The sequence below is a fragment of the Pongo abelii genome, chromosome 2 (genome assembly GCF_028885655.2).
Source record: "Pongo abelii isolate AG06213 chromosome 2, NHGRI_mPonAbe1-v2.0_pri, whole genome shotgun sequence".
Taxonomy (NCBI): Eukaryota; Metazoa; Chordata; class Mammalia; order Primates; family Hominidae; genus Pongo; species Pongo abelii.
Window position 1 is genome coordinate 193,644,854 of NC_085928.1, and position 25,605 is coordinate 193,670,458.

A 25,605-nucleotide genomic window follows, 5' to 3' on the forward strand; every position below is an offset into this window, starting at 1 on the left:
CCATCTCAAAAAAAATTAAAAAATAAAAAATGAAAAGGATCACGCCTGTAAACCCAGCACTTGGGGAAGCTGAGGCGGGTGGATCACGAGGTTAGGAGATTTAGACCATCCTGGTCAACATGGTGAAACCCCGTCTCTACTAAAATACAAAAAATTATCCAGGCGTGCTGGCACGCGCCTGTAGTCCCAGCTACTTGGGAGGCTGAAGCAGGAGAATCACTTGAGCCTGGGAGGTGGAGGTTGCAGTGAGCCAAGATGGCGCCACTACACTCCAGCCTGGCAACAGAACGAGACTCCATCTGAAAACAAAACAAAACAAAACAAAACAAAACAAAACAAAACAGGCTGAGCGCAGTGGCTCATGCGTGTAATCCCAGCACTTTGGGAGGCCAAGGCGGGAGAATTGCTCGAGCTCAGGAGTTCAAGACCAGCCTAGCCAACATGGCAAAACCTGTCTCTACTAAAAAAGTACAAAAATTAGCCAGGCGTGGTGGCACGCGCCTGTAATCCCAGTTACTCGGGAGGCTGAGGCACGAAAATCGCTTGAACCCGGGAGGCGGAGGTTGCAGTGAGCCGAGGTCATGGCACTGTACTCTCCAGCCTGGGCAACGCAAGGAGACCCTGTCTCAAAAAAGCAAAAACAAAAACAAAAAACTCTAATAGCAATATCTTACATCTCTGTAAACCCTAGGCCTAGTACAGTATCTTGACAATAGTGGGCACATAATAAATATTTGTTGATGGTGATGATGGTAAAAGCTGCAATATTAAGTAAATTCAGTGAGAGAATTCATGAAAATTACAAGTATCTAGTGAACATTGGAAGTAGGATATCTGGGGCATTAGAGTGAGAAGAGAGGCTGGAGATAAATAGGAACATGAAAAAGAAGAGAATACCATATATAAGAGAATGAGTTGCTTCTTGATTTTGATATTACGTATTTTATTTCCCTGTGTGTCACTTAAAAAGTGGGGTACAATTTAATATGTGACAGGGTACACAAAATGCAGCTTTAAGATTGTTAACTTTCAAGTCTCAGTTTTATTTGTGGCTTGCGAATGTAGTATAGCATCTCATTTTTTAGATTATATTATCTGTGACATCCTTTAGCTGACTTCTTTTTGCTGCCAGTCTTAGGCCTGAATGTCTGACTTGAAATATTTCAAGAAGTTGGGAACGTTAGAAGGGATGTGTATGAAATTCTGAGAGTATGGCAATAGATGAGGTACCCTGAGTGATCTTAAACCAATTACTAATACACTTTGAATCATGTATCAACTTCTGAAGATGTGAAAAGGGAGTAGAAGAATCGCCTTAAAATTAACCTTAAAGAGAACTGGGCTGGGCACCATGCCTCATACCTATAATCCCAGCACTTTCGGAGGCCAAGGTGGGCAGATCCCTTGAGGCCAGGAGTTCAAGACCAGCCTGGGCAACATGGCAAAACCCCTTCTCTACCAAAAATACAAAAATTAGCCGGGTGTGGTGGGTACGGGCCTGTAGTCCCAGCTACTCGGGAGGCTGAGGTAGGAGAATCCCTTGAACCCAGGAGGTGGAGATTGCAGTGAGTCGAGATCGCGCCATTGCACTTCAGCCTGGTGACAGAATGAGACCTTGTTTCCAAAAAAAAAGAGACAGAGAGAGAGAAAGCGAGAGAGAGAATTGATGGCTATAGCCAAGTGCCTCAATCTGTCAGTTACTGAAAGTCATTTCTGAGGGGGTTTTGGCATGTTTCTTATTAGTGAAAGGGAACAAGACTTAGATAAACATGCATGAAATTTTTTAAATGAATATTACATTTTATAATAGAAATTTTGGTGGAAAATAGAGAAGATAAATAAAACATTTTAGCATATGTACATCCTATCCCTAGATTCACAGATACATTATTTTTTCTGTTGGCATGTGTTTTGTGATCTACTTCTTCACTTACTGTGTGGTTACTGCTTCCCCATGTCGTTAAATAGTCGTATATAATTTTTAATGGCTGCATAGACTTTGTTCTAGCCAGAAGATGTACTGTGGTTTAACCCATCCCCTCTTACAGGGCATTTAGGTTATTTTGAGTATTTTCTATCAATACAGCATTGGACATCTGTATAGATAAATCTTTCCACATAATTCTGATTATTTCCTTAGGAGAGAGTGCTAAAAAAAAAAAAAGACTTGCTGGTCAAACAATGTACATATTTTTAAAGGCTATTGATAGATACAGCTAAATTCCTCTCTAGGAATTCTATATTAAGATAATAATTATTTCACCAGGCATGGTGGCTCATGCCTGTAATCCCAGTACTTTGAGAGGCTGAGGTGAGAGAGGATCGCTTGAGGCCAGGAGTTCAAGATCCCATCTCTACAAAAAGTAAAAAAAAATAGTCAGGCATGGTGGTACGCACACGTAGTCACAGCTACTCAGGAGGCTGAGGCAGGAAGATCGCTTGAGCCTAGGAGTTTGAGGTTACAGTGAGCTATGATCATGTCACTTTACTCCAAACTTGGTGACAGAGTGAGACCCTGTCTCAAAATAAAAAAGATTCTTAAAAAGAAAGATAACTATGTTAGAATTCTAACTGTAGTCAAATTGTGTCTTACACCATTCTGACTTTACAGTCAATAGTATGAAACTCAGCTCTGTAAATGGGGAGGAAAGGGAAGGTTATTAGTAACTCACGAAGTACATAGTATCCTTTCAGCTAGAAAAGGGGAGCTTAAGGAGTACTATTGCAAATTACCCCTAATGTTCTAATTGTTCAAATGCAAATTTTTGTTTATCAGTTTTTATTAATATGAGATAGTGCTGTATACCCTATATGAAATATATTATGTGATTTTGTTGTAGTGTTTACATTAAAATGAAATTATGTAATTTGAATACTGAATTTTTTGCATATTGAAATGTTTTCCTTTTTTTACTTTTAGCCACATAAAGAAGATCCCTAACAGTCATTTCTCAACAATTATATAGTCAACTGATGTAACAATGGTACTAATATTGGGACGCAGACTAAACAGAGAGGATCTTGGGGTGCGTGATTCCCCAGCAACTAAGCGTAAAGTTTTTGAAATGGACCCCAAATCTCTGACAGGTCATGAGTTTTTTGACTTCTCTTCAGGATCATCCCATGCCGAAAACATACTCCAGATATTTAATGAATTTCGAGATAGCCGCTTATTCACAGATGTTATCATTTGTGTGGAAGGAAAAGAATTTCCTTGCCATAGAGCTGTGCTCTCAGCCTGTAGCAGCTACTTCAGAGCTATGTTTTGTAATGACCACAGGGAAAGCCGAGAAATGTTGGTTGAGATCAATGGTATTTTGGCTGAAGCTATGGAATGTTTTTTGCAGTATGTTTATACTGGAAAGGTGAAGATCACTACAGAGAATGTACAATATCTCTTTGAGACATCAAGCCTCTTTCAGATTAGTGTTCTCCGTGATGCATGTGCCAAGTTCTTGGAGGAGCAACTTGATCCTTGTAATTGCTTAGGAATCCAGCGCTTTGCTGATACCCATTCACTCAAAACACTCTTCACAAAATGCAAAAATTTTGCATTACAGACTTTTGAGGATGTATCCCAGCACGAAGAATTTCTGGAGCTTGACAAAGATGAACTTATTGATTATATTTGTAGCGATGAACTTGTTATTGGTAAAGAGGAGATGGTTTTTGAAGCCGTCATGCGTTGGGTCTATCGTGCCGTTGATCTGAGAAGACCACTGTTACATGAGCTCCTGACACATGTGAGACTCCCTCTGTTGCATCCCAACTACTTTGTTCAAACAGTTGAAGTGGACCAATTGATCCAGAATTCTCCTGAGTGTTATCAGTTGTTGCATGAAGCAAGAAGGTACCACATACTTGGGAATGAAATGATGTCTCCAAGGACTAGGCCACGCAGGTGAGAAGACTGTTTTCAAATATAGTTAACAAAAGTTTTTAATATATCTTTAAACCTCCTGAATGCAATCTCAGTGTTGTCATTTATATGTACTGTCTACCTGTGGCTGTATATAATTTTAGATTTATTTTGGATTATATAAGTCACTAGAATGTCTTTCCTAGTGAATTCTAGATTCAACAGTAGCATTTTTTGTTATTGTTGTTCTGTGCTATCAAATGGTGTAGCAAAGGGTCTTTGCAAGTGTGCATATCTCAACGTATTTCTACTAATTTCTCTTAACCTTTCTAGGGCCCCAAACCATTCCACTTTTCTTTCCAAAGAGTCTTTGGATACAGGGTAGCTAAGACTTTAGTAGGCTCTCTTGGACTGCCTCTACTTATAAAAAAACAATTTGCTTCTGGGCACAGGGGCTCATGCCTATAATCCCAGGCATGAGGCCAAGGTGGAAGAGCGCTTGAGCTCAGGAGTTTGAGAACAGCCTGGGCAACATAGCGAGGCCTCATCGCTACTAAAAATAATTAGCCAGGCATGGTGGCACGGACCTGTAGTCCCAGTTACTCAGAAGGTTGAGGTGGGAGGATTGCTTGAGCCCAGGAGTTTGAGGATGCTGTGAGCCATGCTCTTACTGCTCTCCAGCCTGGGCAACAGAGTGAGACTCTGTCTCAAAAAAAAAGAAAAAAAAAATATTTGCACATCCACAGACGGGCCTTTGTCCTAACACAGAAGCATGAAATATAGAGGTGAATTAAATAAGCTGGTATACATTGAGTGAATTCTAAGATGTAAAATCCAGGCCTCAAATCTTACTTAATTGTCACAGTTATTATATTTAATGTCAATCTCAATTTTAAAAAATCTTTTTTCTGAATGTGAAAATTACATCATCATTATAGAGAATTTGGAAAATGTGTGCTTAGGGGGTAGAATGCAGTTAAATATTGTAGCATATTTGTATCTTCTTCCAGTATATTATTTCTATAAAATACTTATCAATTTTAATTCATAAACTATAGAAAAATAATCTCCATGCCTTAATAGTGGAAGGAATATTTATTGTGAATAAGCAAGAAATGCCTGTTATGAGAAATATTACAGTAAATTATCCTTTTAATCCTTTTAATATTTTTCTAACAAAGCTAATGTTGGTGTTGGTTTTTTTTTTAATTGTGGTAAAAAACACATAACATAAACTTTACTGTCTTAATCATTTTTAATTATACATTTCAGTAATGTTAAGTATATTTACATTGTTGTGAAACTAGTATTTTTATTAGTTTATTATTGGTTTATTATTAAGCCATCTCCATTTTTTCTGTGAATTTACTATAGCATAGCTCATAAACTACATTTTTACCTTAAATTTTGACTATCATTGTTTTGGAATGTTAAAAGTCAGCATACTGTGAGATAGCTTGTTTTTAAAATTTATACTAGTTTGAATAATGTATTAAGAAAAGTAAACAGCTTCAGAGCTGTGTGACTATTAGCTCTTCGAGAACTTTCATGAACACACAGTATCCCTCTAAAGGGAAAATCACTCCTTTTTCCAAGACAAATACCCCTGTAGCAGGCTGAATGATCTGAGGTCAGATGGGGCTAATAATACTCAGCCTGCATATCTCATAGGATTAGAGTAGGAACCAAGGGTTATATGTTGTAAAATCAAAATAAGACATTGATTACTAATATTTATAAAGACATAATTTGAATGCAATCAGATTGCAGCCTAAGGGTGCCATCACTCCTTTGAAGAGATACTTTTCCTAACTTACTTAATTATTTGATTTCCAAAAATGTATTTTATATCCAATTTTTAAGGGAACGAATCTATTTCCACAGTGAAACATCTATTTATAAATTGCAGTATCACCTTTCTTTAAGAGACAGGTATAAAAACCAAACTATAGTTCTGTTGAATTTGCAGACTCTTAAAAATATGATAGCAGATATTTATTTTATGTGGGCATTACATGAGGAATCCTTTATTTTATAACTCTGCTATCACCTTCTGTCCCTTACATTTATCTTTCACTTATCTGTTACTGCATGTTTGCTGTGGGAATTAGGAGACCAGAGAGACCACTGGGTGAAACAGGAGGATTTTATTTAGGTGGCCGTCAACTTAGTGGATTAACATCTAAAGGCTGAGCAATGAACAAAGACAGGGCTTGACTTTTATTTATGCTGCTGAAGTGGAGTGGCTAGCCAGTGGCGCAAAATTTGCAGGGCAGGGAAACCAGGCTTGCAGAAGCAGAACAAAGGCAGTTAATTATACTGTGACAGGTTTTTGCAATTTAGGCATGTTTTGTGACTTTGCTGTGTTAGAGAGAAAAACAGGAACTTATAAAACCTTTGCAAACTTGTAAAAATAGTTAAAAAACTAGTTATGAGAGCAGAACAAAGAATGATGGTATGGGGAGAGAATTTTAGGGGGAGACTAAGAACTTGTTTTTCTGATAGTTGCTTTTGGAACCCATTTTTTGGGGGCCTTTGCCTGGTTTTGCAGATAATGTTATTATAGCTCCAGCTGGACTTTGGATGTTGATCTGCTGAGTTCGTGGCCGCCTAAATAAATCCTCCTGTTTCACCCAGTGATCTCTCCAGTCTCCTGATTGCCACAACCTGTTGGCATTAATCACTAGGAATTTCATTATCTGAACAATGTGTATTATTTGTACAGGTTCTCATCTTTCTGAGAAACTCCAAACTTCTTTGAAAGAGGAGTGATGTCTCCACTTCTTTGACAGCAGTTCATTCCTCTGACTTCTGCTCCAGTCACTCTACTGAAACTTCTCTCAATCAAGTCATCACTGACCTTCTATTTGTTATTTGCTAGCCTCTTTTCAGTCTTTATCCAGCTTGAGCTCTTTCGAATTTGATATTATTAATTGCCCTATCCATCTTGAAATACCTCCATTGGCTTCTGGAATGCCATTCTCCTCATGGTCCTCCTATTTCTCCAGTTGCTCTTTTTCAATTTAATGGTTCTTACTCCTACATCTAGTCTGAAATATTATCTGCCTGATTCACATCTCTTTGTCTTCCCTTATGTACTTGCCTAGGTGACCTTATCTCATCTATTTTCATGGTTTTAATTACCATGCATGCTGTTGACTACCAAACCAGCCCAGACTTTTCTCTTTCATTCATTCATTTATATTTCTTTTTCAAATTTTATATATCTTATTTTTTATTGCATGTATATATTTCTTTTTAAATTTTTATATATGTTTTTTACTTGACTGTGCATCTTTTTAAAATAACAGGCAAAATAACATTAGCACATTTAAACTTAATAATAATAATTCATATTATCTAATACGCAATCTGTATTCAGACTCCCCCAGTCTTCCAAACTGTTCTTTAATAAACCTGGATCCAAGCTAGGACTACTCATTACATCAGGTTATTTCTGTGAAATCTCTTTTACTTCAAAACAGTTTCTTTTTTATGATTCTGACTTGTCAATGGGGAAGTTGTCCAGAAAAATATTCTACCTTTTGGATCAGTCTCATTGCTTCCTTATGGCATCATTTAGCTGTGTTTCCTGGAAACTGGAAGTTGGTTCTGTGAGCTTCAGTTAGATGAATATAAGTTAAATATTTATAGCTAGAATTAATCCTATGTAATGTGTATAATATATTGCATCATATTAGGAGTCACAGCATATCTGGGTGTCCCACCATTAGTGATGCAGAGATTAACTCTGGTTTAGGGTGGTGGCAGTCTAATCCCTCCAATGTACAGTTAAGTTATACCTCTATATCAGCCAGTGTTCCTTTAGTATCTATTCTGTGCCAAGTATTGTCCAGAGCTCAACCCATAATAGAAATTCTCCCTATATACCCACTTGTCTCTTAAATGACAGAGAAATCCCGAAAATGCATTATATTAAAAAAACTGTGGTGGTAGTTTCCCAGAAAGAGGACATAGGCCAATTTAAGAGCACGAAAGCTTTGATAATCTGCCCTGCCGGTTGTAAACCCTTAGGTGTGTGGAAAAAACAGTAGAGACTAATCACAGAAGGAGTAAAGCTTAGAAACAATGGTTGTAGGCCAGGTGCAGTGGCTCACACCTGTAATCAAGCACTTTGGGAGGCTGAGGCATGGGGGTTGCTTGAGCCCAGGAGTTCAAGACCAGTCTGGGCAACATAATGACACCCTGTTCCTACAGAAAAAAAAGAAAAAATTAGCTAGGCATTGTAGCATGTACCTGTAGTCCCAGCTACTTGGGAGGTTGAGGCAAGAGGATCACTTGAGCCTAGGAGTTTGGGGTTACAGCGAGCCATGAGCAGACCACTGCATTCCAGCCTGGGTGGCAGAGCAATACCCTGACTCAAAAAAATTCTACTGGCCAGGTGCAGCGTCTCACACCTGTAATCCCAGCACTTTGGGAGGCTGAGGCGGGCAGATCACGAGGTCAGGAGATTGAGACCATCCTGGCCAACATGGTGAAACCCCATCTCTACTAAAATACAAAAAATTAGCAGGCATGGTGGAGCATGCCTGTAGTCCCATCTACTCGGGAGGCTGAGGAGGCTGAGGCAAGGGAATCACTTGAACCTGGGTGGCGGAGACTGCAGTGAGCCGAGATTGCGCCACTGTACTCCAGAGAGAGACTCCATTTCAAAAAAAAATTATTATTAATTAAAATTTTAAAAATAGACATTCTGCAAAAATGCTGATACTATATAACTGCACTACATCCTCTGCCTTTATTCAGAGTGCCCTTAGCATCATTTTTTTTTTTTTTTTTTTCTGAGCCAGGGTCTCACTCTGTTACTCAGACTGGTGTGTAGTGGTGCCATCATGGCTCACTGCAGCCTCCACTTCCTAGGCTCAGGTGATTCTCCCACCTCAGCCTCCCAAGTAGCTGGGACTACAGGTGTGCATCACCATCCCTGGCTTATTTTTTGTAGAAATGGGGTTTCCCCATGTTGCTCGGGCTTGTCCTGAACTCCTGGGCTTGAGAGATCCTCCCACCTTGGCTTCCCAAAGTGCTAGGATTACAGGCATGAGCCACCACGCCAAACCGCCCTTAGCATTCATAATTTCCTCTCTTTCCTCCTTTCTTCCTTCGGCCCTCTTCCTGACTCCCCAACATAATTTTGAAACTTGTTTCTAGGTCAAAAGTTTATTATTAGTATGGAAAACATTTGAGGTAGAAAAAGTTCATATTAATACTTAGATGCATGTTTGGGCTCAGAAATACTTTTGAACTCTGTAGAGAATTAATATGATAGCAAACTTAAACAGGTCTTAAATTTCATCTGATAAATATTTGAGTTACCTTTATGTGCCATCTCAGTATGCTAAGTGCTAGGCTTCAACCCTTTTCATCTGGAGAAAAGTAACTTACTTTTCTGCTTGTGATGGGCCTCTCTGCCCCAACCTCATCCCAATTCATGAATAAACTGATATTTACTCTGTGGTCCCTGACTGATGTTTCACATTCCTGACTATTGTTTAACAATCTGATTCTGATCTCTAGTACACCTAATTTCCATTTCTTGCCCCTGCTTTACTCCAAATACTGATTTCCATGTTTCCCATACCAGCCTAAATATCAAACTTTTAAACTCATGATTGCTTGGTAGTGTGGTTCTGATACTGCTGCTTTTGCATCCTGTCCTGATCCACATCCTTAGCACCTACCATAACGATTCCCTGGAAAGAGTCATTTCCCCTGATAGATGCTAATTTTTCATTTTGGTAGGCCTGGGCTGCCTACAGAATGAGGTTCCCAAGAGGAAACATGGATGGCACTAAACTGGGCAAGTGTCTTCTGATATATTGACCATACATGGCAAGTTGTTCATGTCTGTGAAAAAAATTGATGCCCTTTGCCAGACTCCACTGAGCAATAGACATAGCTAAGACTTAATAAGTTCATCATTTTGAGGTTGGAATCAGCCATTAAGTACTTGTCTCTTCTTTCTGCTATCTCTTACCTGATAATCAGTTACTATACAGTGAATATAGGAATCTAATGGCCGTAATGAGGGCAAGCCTCAAGTTCTGTTGAAAACAAATGGGAAGACCAAGGGAGTTCTAAATATGTTTTTCCTTAAGAAATGTTGTTTGTGATTATTTAATAAATCCCTTTATTCCATATTTTACAGGTGATAAAACTGAGGCACAGTTAACTCACTTGCTCCTAGTCACAAAGCTAGTTAGAACCAGAGCCAGGGCTAGAAGTTAGTGTTCTGAATTCCTATTCCAATCCCACTGAAGAATGCTATTCTCCTATATTATAGAATGAGTAGCCTACCATTTATATATGTATGTTAATTCATTGTTTTGAACTCAAATATTTTTACGTAAAGAGTATACATTGTAAATCTCCCTCTTCTTAACCCTTCAGAGAACCATTGATTCTGCTTTCAAAGGATACCTTTATTACTAGTTTTTTGAACCTCTTTTAGAAGTATTCTTTGTATAGCTGGGCATGGTGGCTCACACCTGTAATCCTAGCACTTTGGGAGGCCGAGGCGGGTGGATCACCTGAGGTCAGGAGTTCAAGACCAGCCTGACCAACATGGTGAAACCTCGTCTCTACTAAAAATACAAAAATTAGCTGGGTGTGGTGGTGGACACCTGTAATCCCAGCTACTTGGGAGGCTGAGGCTGGAGAATCGCTTGAACCCAGGACTCAGAGGTTGCAGTGAGCTGAGATCGCACCATTGCACTCTAGCCTGGATGACAGAGCGAGACTCTGTCTCAAAAAAAAAAAAAAAAAAGCAGAAATATTCTTTGCATAGTTGTATATGAATGCCTCCCTACTTCTTTTATGCAGATAGTAGGGTATAGCACTCACAGTTCTGCACCTTGCATTTGCCACTTAATAGTATCTTGGAAACTGTTCTATATCATCACACATAGATCTCATTATTATTACTATTATAGAACATTTCAAACTTGTTCTTTTGAAGGAGCTATATGGTATCCTATTTATGGATATACCATAATTTATTTTATTTAATCAATCTCTTTATGGATATTTAGGTTGTTTCTAATTCATTTTTTTGCCATTGCAAATGATACTTAGTGAATATTCTTGTACATTGTCTTTGCATACATACACTGTTAATTTATAGTTTGAATTACTAGAAGCAGACTTGATCAGTCTTAGGATATGTGCATTTTAAATCTTTACAGATATTATAAAAATTGCCTTTCAATTTATACTTCAACAAAAATATGAAAGTGCCTATTTCTGCACTCCTTTGCCAATATAATTTCTTTACTTTAGTTTTTGTAAATCTTTGCTACTCTGCAAAGTGAAAGTGGTATCTTATCATTTTCATTTACATTTCCTTCCTTCCTCCCATTTTTTTTTTTTCAGGTTCTCGCCCTGGTCACCCAAGCTGGAGTACAGTGACACAGTCGTAGCTCACTGCAGCCTCAATCTCACAGACTCCAGCAAACCTCCTGCCTCAGCCTCTCGAGTAGCTGGAACTACAGGCGTGGGTCACCATGCCCTGCTAATTATTATTTATTTTTTGTAGAGATAGAGTCTCACTTTGTTGCCCATGCTGGTCTCAAACTCCTGGGCTCAAGTGATCCTCCCACCTTGGTCTCCCAAAGTGTGCATTTACTTTTTTGGTGTGGATGATTGAGCATCTTTTCCTGAGTTTGAAAGCCATTTGTAGGTTGTTGGTTTTTTTCTGCAATCCATTGAACTCTAATGTATCCAAATTCTGATTGCAAATAGAAACAAACTCACCAGCTCAAGCATAAAAGGGAAATTTATTAAAAGGATACAAGAGGCCGGGCACAGTGGCTCACACCTACCTGTAATCCCAGCAATTTGGGAGGCCGAGATGGGTGGATCACTTGAGGTCAGGAGTTCGAGACCAGCCTGGCCAGTATGGTGAAACCCCGTCTCTATTAAAAATACAGAAATTAGCTGGGCATGGTGGTGCATGCCTATAATCCCAGCTGCTGCAGAGACTGAGGCAAGAGAATGGCTTGAACCCGGGAGGAGGCAGAGATTGCAAGATTGTGTCACTGCATTCCAGCTTGGGCAACAGAGTGAGACTCCGTCTCAAGGAAGAAAAGGATACAAGAATCAGTGTCTTGTAGGACCTAAGAGCAAAAATTCAATAAGACCTCAAGGAAGACTGGAACAGGCTACTAAAAAGCTATCAGAAACCAAGCTGTGCCTTCTCTCTACCTCTTGCCTCTGCTTTTCTCTGCATGTCTGAATCATTCCCTCCCATTAGTCTGGCAGAATATGGCCACACATCGGTTTGGGGTTGACATATTACAAGTTCAGTCAGTCAGAGAGAATGAATCTCTCCTTCTCTTGGGGAGACATAATCTCTGATGTAGCCAGACAACATTTTGTGGATATTTACCTATGGTCATGGGAGCAGAATCACGTAGCAGAAATGTGATGACTGAAAATCCCGTCCTGTGCTAGGTTGAGCAGATGCCCAATAGTAACCGTTAATAGTAAGGTGGTGGTGGTGGTTTTTTTCTTTTGTTCTTTCTTAACTTGCGGCAGGGTGGGAAAGGAGCAATATGTTAATTGGAGAAAATTTAGAGAATGGGAGAAGCAAAAAATGTTACCCAAATTTTCAGCTCGAAGAGGTAACATTGTAAACCTTTGGCGTTTTTCTTTTCTTTTTTTTTTTTTTTGAGACAATGTCTCCCTCTGTCACCCAGGCTGGAGTGCAGTGGCGCGATCATGGCTCGTTGCAGCTTAAGACCTCCCTGGCTCAAGGGATTTTCCCACCTCAGCCTCCTGAGTAGCTGGGACTATAAGCACACCACGATGCCTGACAAATTTTTTTTTTTTTTATAGAGACAGGATCTCACTATGTTGCTTAGGCTGGTCTCAAACCCCTGGGCTCAAGTGATCCTCCCCGTTTTAGCCTACCAAAGTATTCTCTCTTTTTTTCTGTATGAATTTATTATTTCATTTACAAGGTTGTAATCTATTTCATAGTCTTGTTTTTACCAGTTAGTATATGGTAAGTGTCTTTCCATAACATGAATATTCTATAACCCACCCATCCCAACATTTGTTTTTAATTTTTTACCATTAAGTAAGATGAGCATCTTTGGTGGCTACATATTTAAGCATGTCTATGATTAGTTTCTGATGATAAATTCTTAGATAATTGCCAATTTCAAAAAGTTGGCATTTTGAGTCTTTTGATCAATACAGCCATTTTCATATAGAAGCAGTCCTACCTATTGCCGTTTCAGGTGGAAAGCCTTACCACACAAATTGATACTGTGTCCTCACCAAGTTTAAAAGCTCTGGCCGGGAGCGGTGGCTCACGCCTGTAATCCCAGCACTTTGGGAGGCCGAGGTGGGCGGATCACGAGGTCAGGAGATCGAAACCACGTGTTAGGAGGCTAACACAGTGAAACCCTGTCTCTACTAAAAATACAAAAGCAATTAGCCAGGTGTGGTGGCGGGCTCCTGTAGTCCCAGCTACTTGGGAGGCTGAGGCAGGAGAATGGTGTGAACCTGGGAGGCGGAGCTTGCAGTGAGCCAAGATCGTGCCACTGCACTCCAGCCTGCGTGACAGAGCGAGACTCCATCTCAAAAAAAAAAAAAAAAAAAAAAGTCCTAAGGCTTATGGCTGGTATAAATGTCTAATGGGGTCATTTATATTGGTGAATTCACCATGATCCAGTGATTCCTCTAGGCTCAGGAACTTTTCTTTTTATACAGTAAGAATAGATCAGACTATTAGAGGCAGATTTAACATTAAGTATGACAGACCAATTACTCATCTAGTCTGTATGTATCTGTTTGCCATAAGAAATGGAATTAACCAGCACCTGTAGGCTCAGGAACTTTTTCTTTTTATACAGTAAGAATAGATCAGACTATTAGAGGCAGATTTAACATTAAATATAACAGACCAATTAACTCATCTCCTAGTCTGTATATATCTGTTTGCAAAAAGAAATGGAATTAACAAGGAGGCTACCTATTTTAAGTCAACCTGCCCAGTAATATTCTCTAACTATGGACAAGTCACTACATGGGAAGCCAAAGTTTTCAAAGGTCATTTGGCAAGCAAGGAATTCAAACAGAGTTAGTAGACCTTTAGAAATGAAATCCTCTCAGCTAGTATAGCTTGAGGAAGTCTCACCCACCATCAAAATATTCTTGCCAAAAAACCAATACTATTCAAGGTAGCTTAGCTTAGATTGTCTCTCCCTTAGATAATAACCTGAATGGGCACAGCAAATGTTTGCCTCGGTGATTATCATCTCTTTGATTCATTTCTTTATTCATTTACTTATTGCTTCTATAGCTGACCAATCCCCTTTTTTGATACATAGTTTCTTTTAGATAAATTAGTACATTGAGTTTGGTGACTGTCATATCTCACAGACTAGAGAACCATTCTGTCTCTTTAAGGCTTAAAGTCTCTCTATTTTAGTTCATTATTTTGATTTGATGGTTTGATTTTCAGGTATTTCTGGGTTTTAGAATGGTGAACAGACTATATCACTAATATCTCTCCCTTCTCCTTCCCAATTTCATACTACATGGAAACATTTCCTTTCCTATTGTATATATTTTAAAAATATATATTCAGATATTTTTATTAGCCAGGATCACTTTTCAACCCTTTTCTTTTGGGCGCTCCACATGTCTAGCATATTTGGCATTAATTACAAGTAGTTCAGTTATTTCAGCCAGCAATTCCTCTATTTCACCTTTCAAGATATTTAAACTGAATCCAATAATTATTTATTACATTTTTAAATGTGGTTTAGAATATCCTGTGGATTTTTTTTTCCTCCCGAGACGGAGTCTTGCTCTGTCACCCAGGCTGGAGTGCAGTGGCACAATCTTGGCTCACTGTACCTTCCGCCTCCTGGGTTCAAGCACTTCTGCCTCAGCCTCCAGAGTAGCTGGGATAACAGGTGCCCATCACCACACCTGGCTAATTTTTGTATTCTTAGTAGAGACGGGGGTTTCACCATGTTGGCCAGGCTGGTCTTGAACTCTTGACCTCATGATCTGTCCGCCTGGGCCTCCCAAAGTGCTGGGATTACAGGCGTGAGCCACCACGCCCGGCCCTATCCTGTGGATTTATGATTGTTTTATCTTTCACGTAAATCAAAGAACATGAACTTTTAATTTGATATTTTCTCAAATTAATGATAAAAGATTTTTTTTAGATGTATTACCATTGTAAAAAGGATAATTTGGTCATCACACTTTCCTAGAAGCAAGTGGAGAGAATTAATCCTAAAGTAACAAATATCTGTTATTGTGTCATAGCAAAAAATCAGATTTCTTTTTTTTTTTTTTTTTTTTTGTGAGACGGAGTCTCGCTCTGTCACCAGGCTGGAGTGCAGTGGCACGATCTCGACTCACGGCAACCTCCTCCTCCTGGGTTCAAGAAATCCTCCTGCCTCAGCCTCCCGAGTAGCTGGGACTACAGGCGCATGCCACCACACTCAGCTAATTTTTGTATTTTTAGTAGAAATGGGGTTTCTCCAGGTTGGCCAGGATGGTCTCGATCTCTTGACCTCATGATCCACCCACCTTGGCCTCCCAAAGTGCCGGGATTACAGGTATGAGCCACTGCGCCCAGCCTGGATTTTTTACTTTAAAGAATTAATGAAGCTAGGCACGGTGACTCATTCTGTAATCTTCGTGCTTTGGGAATCCAAGGCAGGAGAATGGCTTGAAGGCATGAGCTTGAGACCAGCCTGGGCAACATTGTGAGACCCTGTCTCTACAAAAAAAAAAAAAAAAAAAAAAAATGTAAATTCACTAGATGTGGTGGCATGTGCTTATAGTCCCAACTACGTGGGAGGCTGAGGCGAGAGGCTCACTTCAGCCAGGAGTTGGAGTTGCAGTGAGCCACAATCTCGCCACTGCACTCCAGCCTTGGCAATAGAGTAAGACCTTGTCTCTATTTGGAAAAAAAAAAAAAAAAAAAAAAAGAATTAACGAAATAGAGTGACATGACATTCACTCTAGAAATAGATTACATGGGTGTCCAGAATTTTATTTATGCTATACTATCATCTTTCCTGCCATTTTGTTTTACTTGCCATTATCAGCTGGAGTAACCTATTTCCTTTAAGGCCATTAGCTCCCTGCCTGAGATAAGTATTTCTCCAAGCTCAAGAAATAATGCTTTTATTGGGTTAACAGTCTTTGATGAGAACATCAGATATATCTAATTAAGCTAAAAGCCATTTGGTTGCAAATAGGATATTTAATACAGGCAAAACTACTAGCTTGCTAATCCTTTCAGATAGACATACATTCTAGCAGACATTGAAGTTACCCTTTATTTATTGCTACTAAATGTTTTAGCAATTAGCTTCTCATGCTGTTTTCTCTTTCTGTTCCAAAGTACAAAAACAGATAACATATGTTTATTGGGCTAAGAAGTCTTGAAAAAGGCAAGCAAGTTTAAGCAGAGGGAAAGTATAAACCAAGTAATGTACAATAAGGAAAGGATAAAACAAAATCCTATGATATATAATCATTACTCTGGATTTTATATTAAGACAGAAGTGATTTAACTTCAGTAACTAGCAGTGTTTGTTTTGATTGATTAATAAATAAGACTTTGAGGAATATCACCTTTTTTGAGGATTTGTCTTAGATTTTAAGTGTGTTTTAGGAAATACTTATATGGAAAGAATGATAGATAAGTCAGTAGTTATACTACTAAAGTATCTGGTTCTGTGCTGTCTTTATTTTTAATACTTTTATTTTGGAATTACTTGGAAAATAGTAAATATTACTGATAATATTTAGGTCCTTCTGTTAATGTTTTACTAAATACTAGGTAAAGGTTATATAATTTCCTGGATTCCTAAAAGTACTTTTGGTTGCATGTATGGAGAAAGTTCTTTTCTCCCATATTTATTTCTGATTTTATAATGGAAAAAGTATGCCTGGCATAGAATAGGTACATGATTTGGTTAGTTGACATAGGTCTGAGTAAATGTAGCTAGAATAGCTCTGTTAAAAGAGACACGCCAATATTGCTTGTTTTTTCCTACTGTAATTGTGTAACAGCACACTGACTAAAATTACAAATCAGTGTCCTGATTTGGGGTTTTTTTTTTCCCTCTATATTTAAGTAAGAGAAGAAGGATTGTTGGCATTTTTCTTTGTGACACTTAACTTGTAGCAACCATAAAATGTAACTATAAAACATTTTCATTTAGATTATATTTGCGAAAAATATAAAAGCTAAAGAATTTTAAAATTCCTAAACTATCAATTGAATCTTATGAACAAAAAATTGTGGATAAGCTTTTGGTTATTCCTGTCTCTATTTTAAATCTAAAAAATGAGAGAAGCCAGTGATTAACATAAACATTAGAATTCTTTTAGTGGTGTTAAATGCTGTTTTTTGCATTCTAAAAATAGCTCAGGCTCATTATTGGTTGGAAATTTGTAATGATAGAAATGGGGGGAGCCACACAATTCAGAGACAACTGTCTTTAGCATTTTGGTATATTCTTTCCAGATACATTTTTTAGATAGTATTGAACATGGCTAATGTACAATTTTTCATCTTGCTTTTCTCCTTTAACATTCTTGTTATAAACTGTTAGCCTTTTTAGTGATTGCCCAACATTTTGAGTTGTATTACCTTAATTTACTTGACTTTGTATTTTAAAAATTAATTTCTGAACAAGTACATAAACATATTCCTTTAAAGGGTGCTTGGATTATACTATGAATTAGTTTTTTAGAACTAGCAAGCTGATGAAAAAGCACCATTTTCCTACAGTTAGAAAAAAATGCATTGGTTATGCATATCTGAATCACTGCAAAACTGCATTTGAAAGTCATCCTTAATATTCCCACGATTCTGGTTGGGTTAGATAGGATCTTTAGACTTTTTTACAATTTTCAGGTCAAAACCAATAGAAAAAAATGCCAACAGAAATTTTCTGTGGAATAATGATGTCACTAGCTCCCCTGTAAAGGTTCTCAAAGTAAGTAATTTCCAGCCTGTACCATTTGGCACATGCACAGAGAAGAAACTTAACTGTTTATAATAGTGCGTGGATTGTTTTTAGAGTTTTAAGAAAAAATCTGGAGTATATTCTGATGTAATATTATTATATTATTTATGTACGCTAATATTATTATTTTAGGTCCACTGGCTATTCTGAGGTGATAGTTGTCGTTGGAGGATGTGAGCGAGTTGGAGGATTTAATCTTCCATACACTGAGTGCTACGATCCTGTAACAGGAGAATGGAAGTCTTTGGCTAAGCTTCCAGAATTTACCAAATCAGAGTATGCAGTCTGTGCTCTAAGGAATGACATTCTTGTTTCAGGTAAATATAGAATTGTTACAGTAGCTACTTTTAATTTGGACACAGCTTCATTATTTTAAACATCAACAGTGTCTTAAAATAGTGAAATCTGAATACTCCCACTTTAGGAAGATCAGTTTACGACAAATAAAACCAAGAATGACTTTTTGCTCTTAAAAACAGGTACAAGGCCAGGCGCGGTGGCTCACGCCTGTAATCCCAGCACTTTGGGAGGCCGAGGCAAGCAGATCACCGGGTCAGGAGATCGAGACCATCCTGGCCAACATGGTGAAACCCCATCTCTACTAAAAAATACAAAAATTAGCCAGGTGTGGTGGTGGGCAACTGTAGTCCCAGCTACTCGGGAGGCTGAGGCAGGAGAATCACTTGAACTCGGGAGGCGGAGATTGCAGTAAGCCAAGATCGCGCCACTGCACTCCAGCCTGGTGACAAAGCGAGACTCTGCCTCAAAAACAAAAAACAAACAAAAAGCAACAACAAAAAAAACACAGGTACAAGATGACATGGAATGATTTACCAAAAATCCACCAGAAAATACCTTTAATCATGTCATATTTTAAATGCTTTCAAATGCATGTAGAATATGCTGTAATTTTTTAAACTTTACCTCTTTGCAAGTCAGAAGTACTCATAGAATTAAGCATTTCTAATTCACCTATGTTTTCTGAAATTCTCCGCAAAGTTTATGAAATAAGATTTGCTTTAAAATTCTTAACTTGAACTTCTTTATGATATGTGATATGTTACCTTTAAAATTAGAAAATAAAATGACAGACTTGTACAAAGTACAACTATGGTATCTATGATGGGAAGTCTGTTAATTGGTAAAATAATTTCACCAACTTTGCAGATTATTATATATATTATCCACACTGAGAAGTATAACAATACATACTTTATTTTTTACAATAGTATGCTTTTTGAAAAATGGGTGAATTTAAAAAAAAAAAACCTTTAGAATAATACCATTATTTGCATGCTTCTGATGTCTTACTCTTAAATTAACAATCTTTTATGTTTGTAAAATTCACATCCTGTATTTAATTATTTTGGATCTATAATTATCACTTATCAAGATAACAATTGGTAAAGTTTAAATTTGCTCTGTAGAACTATTTCCATTAAATTTCAAGAGGTCTTTATTTATTGAGCTGAATTCTCAAATTCTTGAATTAGATGAATGAATTCCATGTTTTCTTTACCTATGCCTTGGTGGCACAGATCTCTTGGTGACAGCTATATCATGATAAATTATTGTGTGTGCATTGTTTTGCATTTAAAGGTGGAAGAATCAACAGCCGTGATGTCTGGATTTATAACTCACAGTTAAATATTTGGATCAGAGTTGCCTCTCTCAATAAAGGCAGATGGCGTCACAAAATGGCTGTCCTCCTTGGTAAAGTAAGAGAAACCACTTTTTATTACTATTGCTGGTACCTTTCCAAAGTAAATACCACAGCTGAATCTTTCATTTTACTCACCCTCTGGGTATTTTGGATTCAAATTGTATTTCCTTCCATTTCTAACCTCAATAGATAAACCAAAGATATAAACAATATGACACTGTACTTTTGAATGGATATTTTGTTCTCCTAATTTGGAATTCATGGCAGTGTAGCACATTTCTCTTCTCATGCATCACTGGAGTCCAAATGCCTAAGAAGCATTGGAAAATAAAGGAGTTACATCAAATACAGACAGGCCAATGTCTAACCCAGGCAGTTTGTTTTCTTTTTACTAACTTTGCCAGTCAGGCAGAGATATATTTGTCCAAAGTCATGTATTTTATCTTTTTTATTTTAAATAAATATTAAGATAAACTCACTAACAGGCCAGGCACGGTGGCTCACGCCTGTAATCCCAGCACTTTGGGAGGCTGAGGCGGGCGGATCATGAGGTCAGGAGATCGAGACCATCCTGGCCAATGTGGTGAAACCCCATCTCTACTAAAAATACAAAAAATAAGCTGGGGTTGGTGGCGGGCGCCTGTAGTCCCAGCTACTCAGGAGGCTGAGGCAGGAGAATCGCTTGAACCTGGGAGGCAGAGGTTGCAGTGAGCCGAGATGGCACCACTGCACTCCAGCCTGGCAACAGAGCGAGACTCCATCTCAATAAAAATAAAAATTAAAAAACTCACATTTTTAAAGAAAACCTATTTTTGACTGCAGCTGATGATTATTATAAACAATACATTATTTGGGTTCTGAACCATCTACTGTCTGTAGGAACCTGAGAATCAAACTTTTTTTTTTTTTTTTTTTTTTTTTTTTTTGAGTCAAGGTCTCTTACTCTATTGCCCAAGCTGGAGTACAGTGGCATTATCTAGCTTGCTGCAACTTCTGCCTCCCCAGTGCAAGTGATTCTCCTGCCTCAGACACCTGAGTAGCTGGGATTACAGGTGTTCACCACCACACCTGGCTAATTTTTGTATTTTTAGTAGAGACAGGATTTTGCCATGTTGGCCAGGCTGGTCTCCAACTCCTGAGCTCAAGTGATCCTCCCACCTCGGCCTCCCAGAGGGCTGGGATTATAGGTATGAGCCACCGCACCTAGCCAGTTTCCAAACTTTTTAAAAGCAACTACAGGTGGAGTTTCCAAAATGCTTGGGACCAGAAGTGTTTCTGATTTTTGATATTTTTTTTTCTTTTATTTTTAGACAGGTTCTCACTCTGTTGCCCAGGCTGGAGTACAGTGGTGCCATCACTGCTCACTACAGCCTTGACCTCCTGGACCCAAACTATCCCTTCTATGTCAGCCACCCAAGTAGCCAAGGCCACAGGTGTACACCACAATGCCTGGCTAATTTTGTATTATTTGTAGAGATGGGGTTTCTCCATATTGCCCAGGCTGGTGTTGAACTCCTGGGCTCAAGTGATCTGCCTGCCTCAGCCTCCCAAAGTGCTGGGATTACAGGCATAAGCCACTGCCCTGGGCCAAATATTTTGGATTTTTTTTCATATTTTGGAATATTTTCATCATATTCATTGAGCATCCCAAATCAAAAAATCCAAGATCTGAAATGTTCCAATGAGCATTTCCTTTGAGCATTAATGTCATCACTCATAAAGTTTCAGATTTGGAACATTTTGGATTTCAGATTTTTTAAGATTTGGAAAGTTCAACCTGTATACTCTATTTTAAAAAGTCATATCTAATACAAAAATTTATTACATAACAGATGAAAATACAGCAGTTGTACCAAGGATTACCTTGGAGTCTTTAGCTTCTCCCTGCCCCCATCTCCATCTGCTCGTCCAAAACCACCTCAAATTAATGAACAACTAAAAGCAGCACACTTGCTTTCGCATATGTCTTTGACTGATCTCCTAGCACCCCTTTCTAAGAAGATTGCTCTCATAGGCCTTCCTATGGAGACAGTTAAGTACCACCAATGAAAAAACAAAGCTCTAGTTGAAACAGAAATGGTGACCAGGAACCCTTCTTGGTCAGCCTCTTACTAGTCCTCCTTCCTCTCTTTCCCCACAGGGGTTTCTTAAAACCTCTATACTAGACCAGGTATGGTGGGTCACACCTGTAATCCCAGCACTTTGGGAGGCCAAGGTAGGTGGATCATGAGGTCAAGAGATCGAGACCATCCTGGCCAACATCGTGAAACACTGTCTACTAAAAATACACAAATTAGCTGGGCATGGTGGCCCGCACCTGTAGTCCCAGCTACTCGGGAGGCTGAGGCAGAAGAATCGCTTCTGGTGGAGTTTGCAGTGAGCCAAGATTTTGCCACTGCAGTCAGCATTCTGTTAGGAATCTAATTGCACAGCAGTAGGTGAGCAGCCACTGAGCGAGCTTTACCACCTCAACTCTACCTCCTGTCAGATCAGCGCACATTAGATTCTCATAGGAGCATGGACAGCACATATGAGGGATATCTAGGTTGTGGCTGCTTATGAGAATCTAATGCCTGATGATCTGAGGTGGAACAGTTACATCCCCAAACCATCCCACCCCCCACCAGTCCCCCACCAGTCCCCCACCCAGACCTGTGGAAAAATTGTCTTCCATTAAACTGCTCCCTGGTGCCAAAAAGGTTGGGGACTGCTGCGTAGAATACTAGAGCTTCTCAAAACAGAGTTTATATATTTTTATTTTTTGAGATAGGGTCTTGCTGTGTTGCTGAGGCTGTAGTGCAGCAGCACAGTCATGGCTCACTGCAGCCTCAACATCCTGGGCTCAAGTGATCCTTCTACCTCGCCTCCCTAGTAGCTAAGACTGCAGGCACACACCATCACACCCAGCTAATTTTGGTATTTTTTGTGGAGATAATGTTTTATCCTGTTGCCTGGGCTGGTTTCAAACTCCTGGGTTCAAGCCATCCTCTTGCTTCAGCCTCCCCAAGTGCTGGGATTACAGGCATGAGCCACCATGCCCAGCTCAAAACAGAGTTTAAAAGCTGTTAATTCCTAACGACCTGAATCTAGCGTGCTGCTACTGTCTACAAGGCCAATGAAATAATGAGGACCTTGAGACAGATTTACTGGAAATAAAATATTAATAGAATCTTTTCTAAAACCATTTGGTTTGTCAGTACCTACTATATTATATATAGTGTTTGAGGCTGTGCCTCAAGAAGGACAAAATATTACTAGAAAGGAGAGGCTAAAATAATGCAGGGGTTGGAAGGAGATGCTGATACAAAGGCAAATGAAAAGTATTGATGTCTCAAAAACCATTTATGTATTGGTAAACTCAAATTTATTTGACAAAATAGTATACTTGATTTGAAGATACCCAAAGCTTAGAAGCACTAAATCAGTAAAGAAAAGGAATCATTCCTATCTTACACAGCAAGTACTCAATTCATGGAAGTCATTTTGCTAAAATTACAATATAGATTTAATTCAAGCTTATAAAACATACTTAAATTTATAAATACTCTGTTTAAGGAAACCTGGGATGGTTTAGAATATAGAATCTTAGGGGAGCACTCCCCAGTGTAACTTAGAAGTGTGTCTTAGGCTGCAATCCTCAAGAAAAAATAAAAAATTATCAGGTGCGGTGGCTCACGCCTGTAATCCCAGCACTTTGGGAGGCCAAGGCAGGCAAATCACAAGGTCAGGAGTTCAAGACCAGCCTGGCCAACATGGTGAAACCCTGTCTCTACAAAAATACAAAAAATTAGCTGGGCATAGTGGCGGACACCTGTAATCCCAGCTACTTGGGAGACTGAGGCAGGAGAATCGCTTGAGCCTGAGAGGCAGAGGCTGCAGTGAGCTGCCTGCTGCACTCCAGCCCAGTGACAGAGTGAGACTCTGTCAAAAAAAAAGAAAAAGAAAAAATCTTAGAGTAGGAAGGGATGATGGAATAATGGAGAATATTTAATATAACTTGGTCATCTTATAAATAACCCCAAAGAGATCAAGTCACTTCCCAAGATTACACAAAACATGATAAAGCAGAGGCAAAAGCTCAGACTTTTCTTAATCTAGAGGCCTTTTGTCTTGATGCTCATGGCATGTATTATATTTTGATTTACATATGTAGGAGTACGTATTAAAGTTTAATCCTCAAAATTATGCCATGTGATAGATACTATTATTGTCTACATTTTAAAATTGAGGAAATATAGCCGGGCATGGTGGCGGGCACCTGTAATCCCAGCTACTCAGGAGGCTGAGGCAGGAGAATCCCTTGAAGCCAGGAGGCAGACATTGCAGTGAGCTGAGATCACGCCATTGCACTCCAGCCTGGGCAACAAGAGCGAAACTCCGTCTCAAAAAAAAAATAATTATAAAGTTGAGGAAATAGATTTGAGTCTCCAAAAGGGTAGATAAATTGCCCTTACATTAGATGACAGAGCTGGTGATCAAAGCCTGTGCCCTTAATTGCCACATCATGCCACAGGTTCCATACTCCATATAGCTGTGTGGTCTTTTGTAAGTTACTTAACCTGTCTGAGCTGCGTAGTGTTGGGGACACAAACTCACCAACAGATTATTTTAACATAACGTGAGAAATGCATGATAGAAGTGGCATTGAGTACTGTGGAAATTTGGGGGCACACAGAAAGATAAATTGTGGACAAATTTGAAGGACAAGGTATGAAATTCGGCCTTGACCCTTAGACATTCATTGTTGAAATATTAAGAGGAATTGATAAAGTATTTTAGGAAGAATCATCTGTGGTTTAGAGAGAACAAGAGTGGAGGCCAGGAGGTTATCTGAGAGGTATGAAATGTTGTGGACCCTCAAGTGGGTGATGGCAGCAGGAAACGTAAAGGAAGGGGTAGATGTGAAAGATGCTGTGGAAGAAGACTCAGTGGGACTTAATAGTTAATTAGCTATGGAGGGAAGAGTTAATGATGACAGTCCATTAAGAGAAATGTGAGCTGGGCGTGATGGCTCACGCCTGTAATCCCAACACTTTGGGAGGCTGAGGCAGGAGGATGGCTTGAGGGTGGGAGAATGGCTTGAGGGTGGGAGAATGGCTTGAGGCCAAGAGTTAGAGACCAGCCTGGGCAACAGAGGGAGACCCTGTCTCTGTTAAAAATAAATTAGTAGGGCATGGTGATACACACCTGTGGTTTCAGATACTTGGGAGGCTGAGGTGAGAGGATTATTTGAACCTCGGAGGTTGAGGCTGTAGTGAGCTGTGATCATGCCATTGCACTCCAGCCTGAGCAACAGAATGAGACCCATTTCCAAAAAATGAAAAAGAGAGAGAGAGAAACGTGGATGTTAAGCTGCTGGAGAGCTTCGTTAGGTTGAAAGTTCCCTATATAAACCATGGATTTTTTGCATATAAGCCATTTAATAAATATCTTACTGATTGGTTCACCTGTCATATAAAGATTCTAATTTGCCCTACCTTTCTCGTGTTTGTGAAAAGAAAATGTACATAAAAGCTCTGTGAACTTTAAAGTTCATTTCGTGTCAAGTACTTTTCTAGGTATTGTACGGACTAAAAGAAAGGCCTGACCAGCACTCTCATAGTCTAGTAATTCTTTCCTAATATTTTAGTTTCACAGCTCTAATACTTTATAATAATCAAATATTTCATTACCCATAAGTGTGAATATTTAAGCTAAATTGTACAATTCTCAGTGTGAGCAATATTACCCCCAAGGGGGCAAAGATTGTTTCTTAGAAGATGAAAAAAAAACATGTACTCTTTCATGTATAAAGCACAGATATACATACATTGAGGTAAATAGATACACAATTTCTCTGTGGTATTACAATTTTATTGAGGGAAGACTATTAGGAAGAAAATACCTAAAAAGTCTCCTTGGATTGTGATGGTGGTAGGGGATGATGATTTTTAAAAATGCTCAGAAACTCTGAGCTAAATATATTGCAATTATATTTATTTAGCAAGGGCATTTTAAAGAGAAGAGATTCCTTAATTCTTTAACCAACTACTTCAAAATTCAGGCTTTTG

At 38.9% G+C, this 25,605-nt stretch overlaps 1 protein-coding gene across 7 annotated transcripts in view; it reads left to right on the plus strand.

The window, feature by feature from the left end:
- Positions 1-25,605, plus strand: part of KLHL24 (kelch like family member 24) — a 50,841-nt gene that overhangs the window by 11,762 nt on the left and 13,474 nt on the right. For all 7 annotated transcript variants that reach the window (XM_009239588.4, XM_009239587.4, XM_009239589.4 and 4 more), the window contains 3 exons: positions 2,921-3,901; positions 18,025-18,209; positions 19,492-19,610. In XM_009239588.4, coding sequence (XP_009237863.3) covers positions 2,982-3,901; positions 18,025-18,209; positions 19,492-19,610 — 1,224 coding nt within the window. In that variant the 5' untranslated portion in view covers positions 2,921-2,981. The remainder of the gene's footprint in view (positions 1-2,920; positions 3,902-18,024; positions 18,210-19,491; positions 19,611-25,605) is intronic.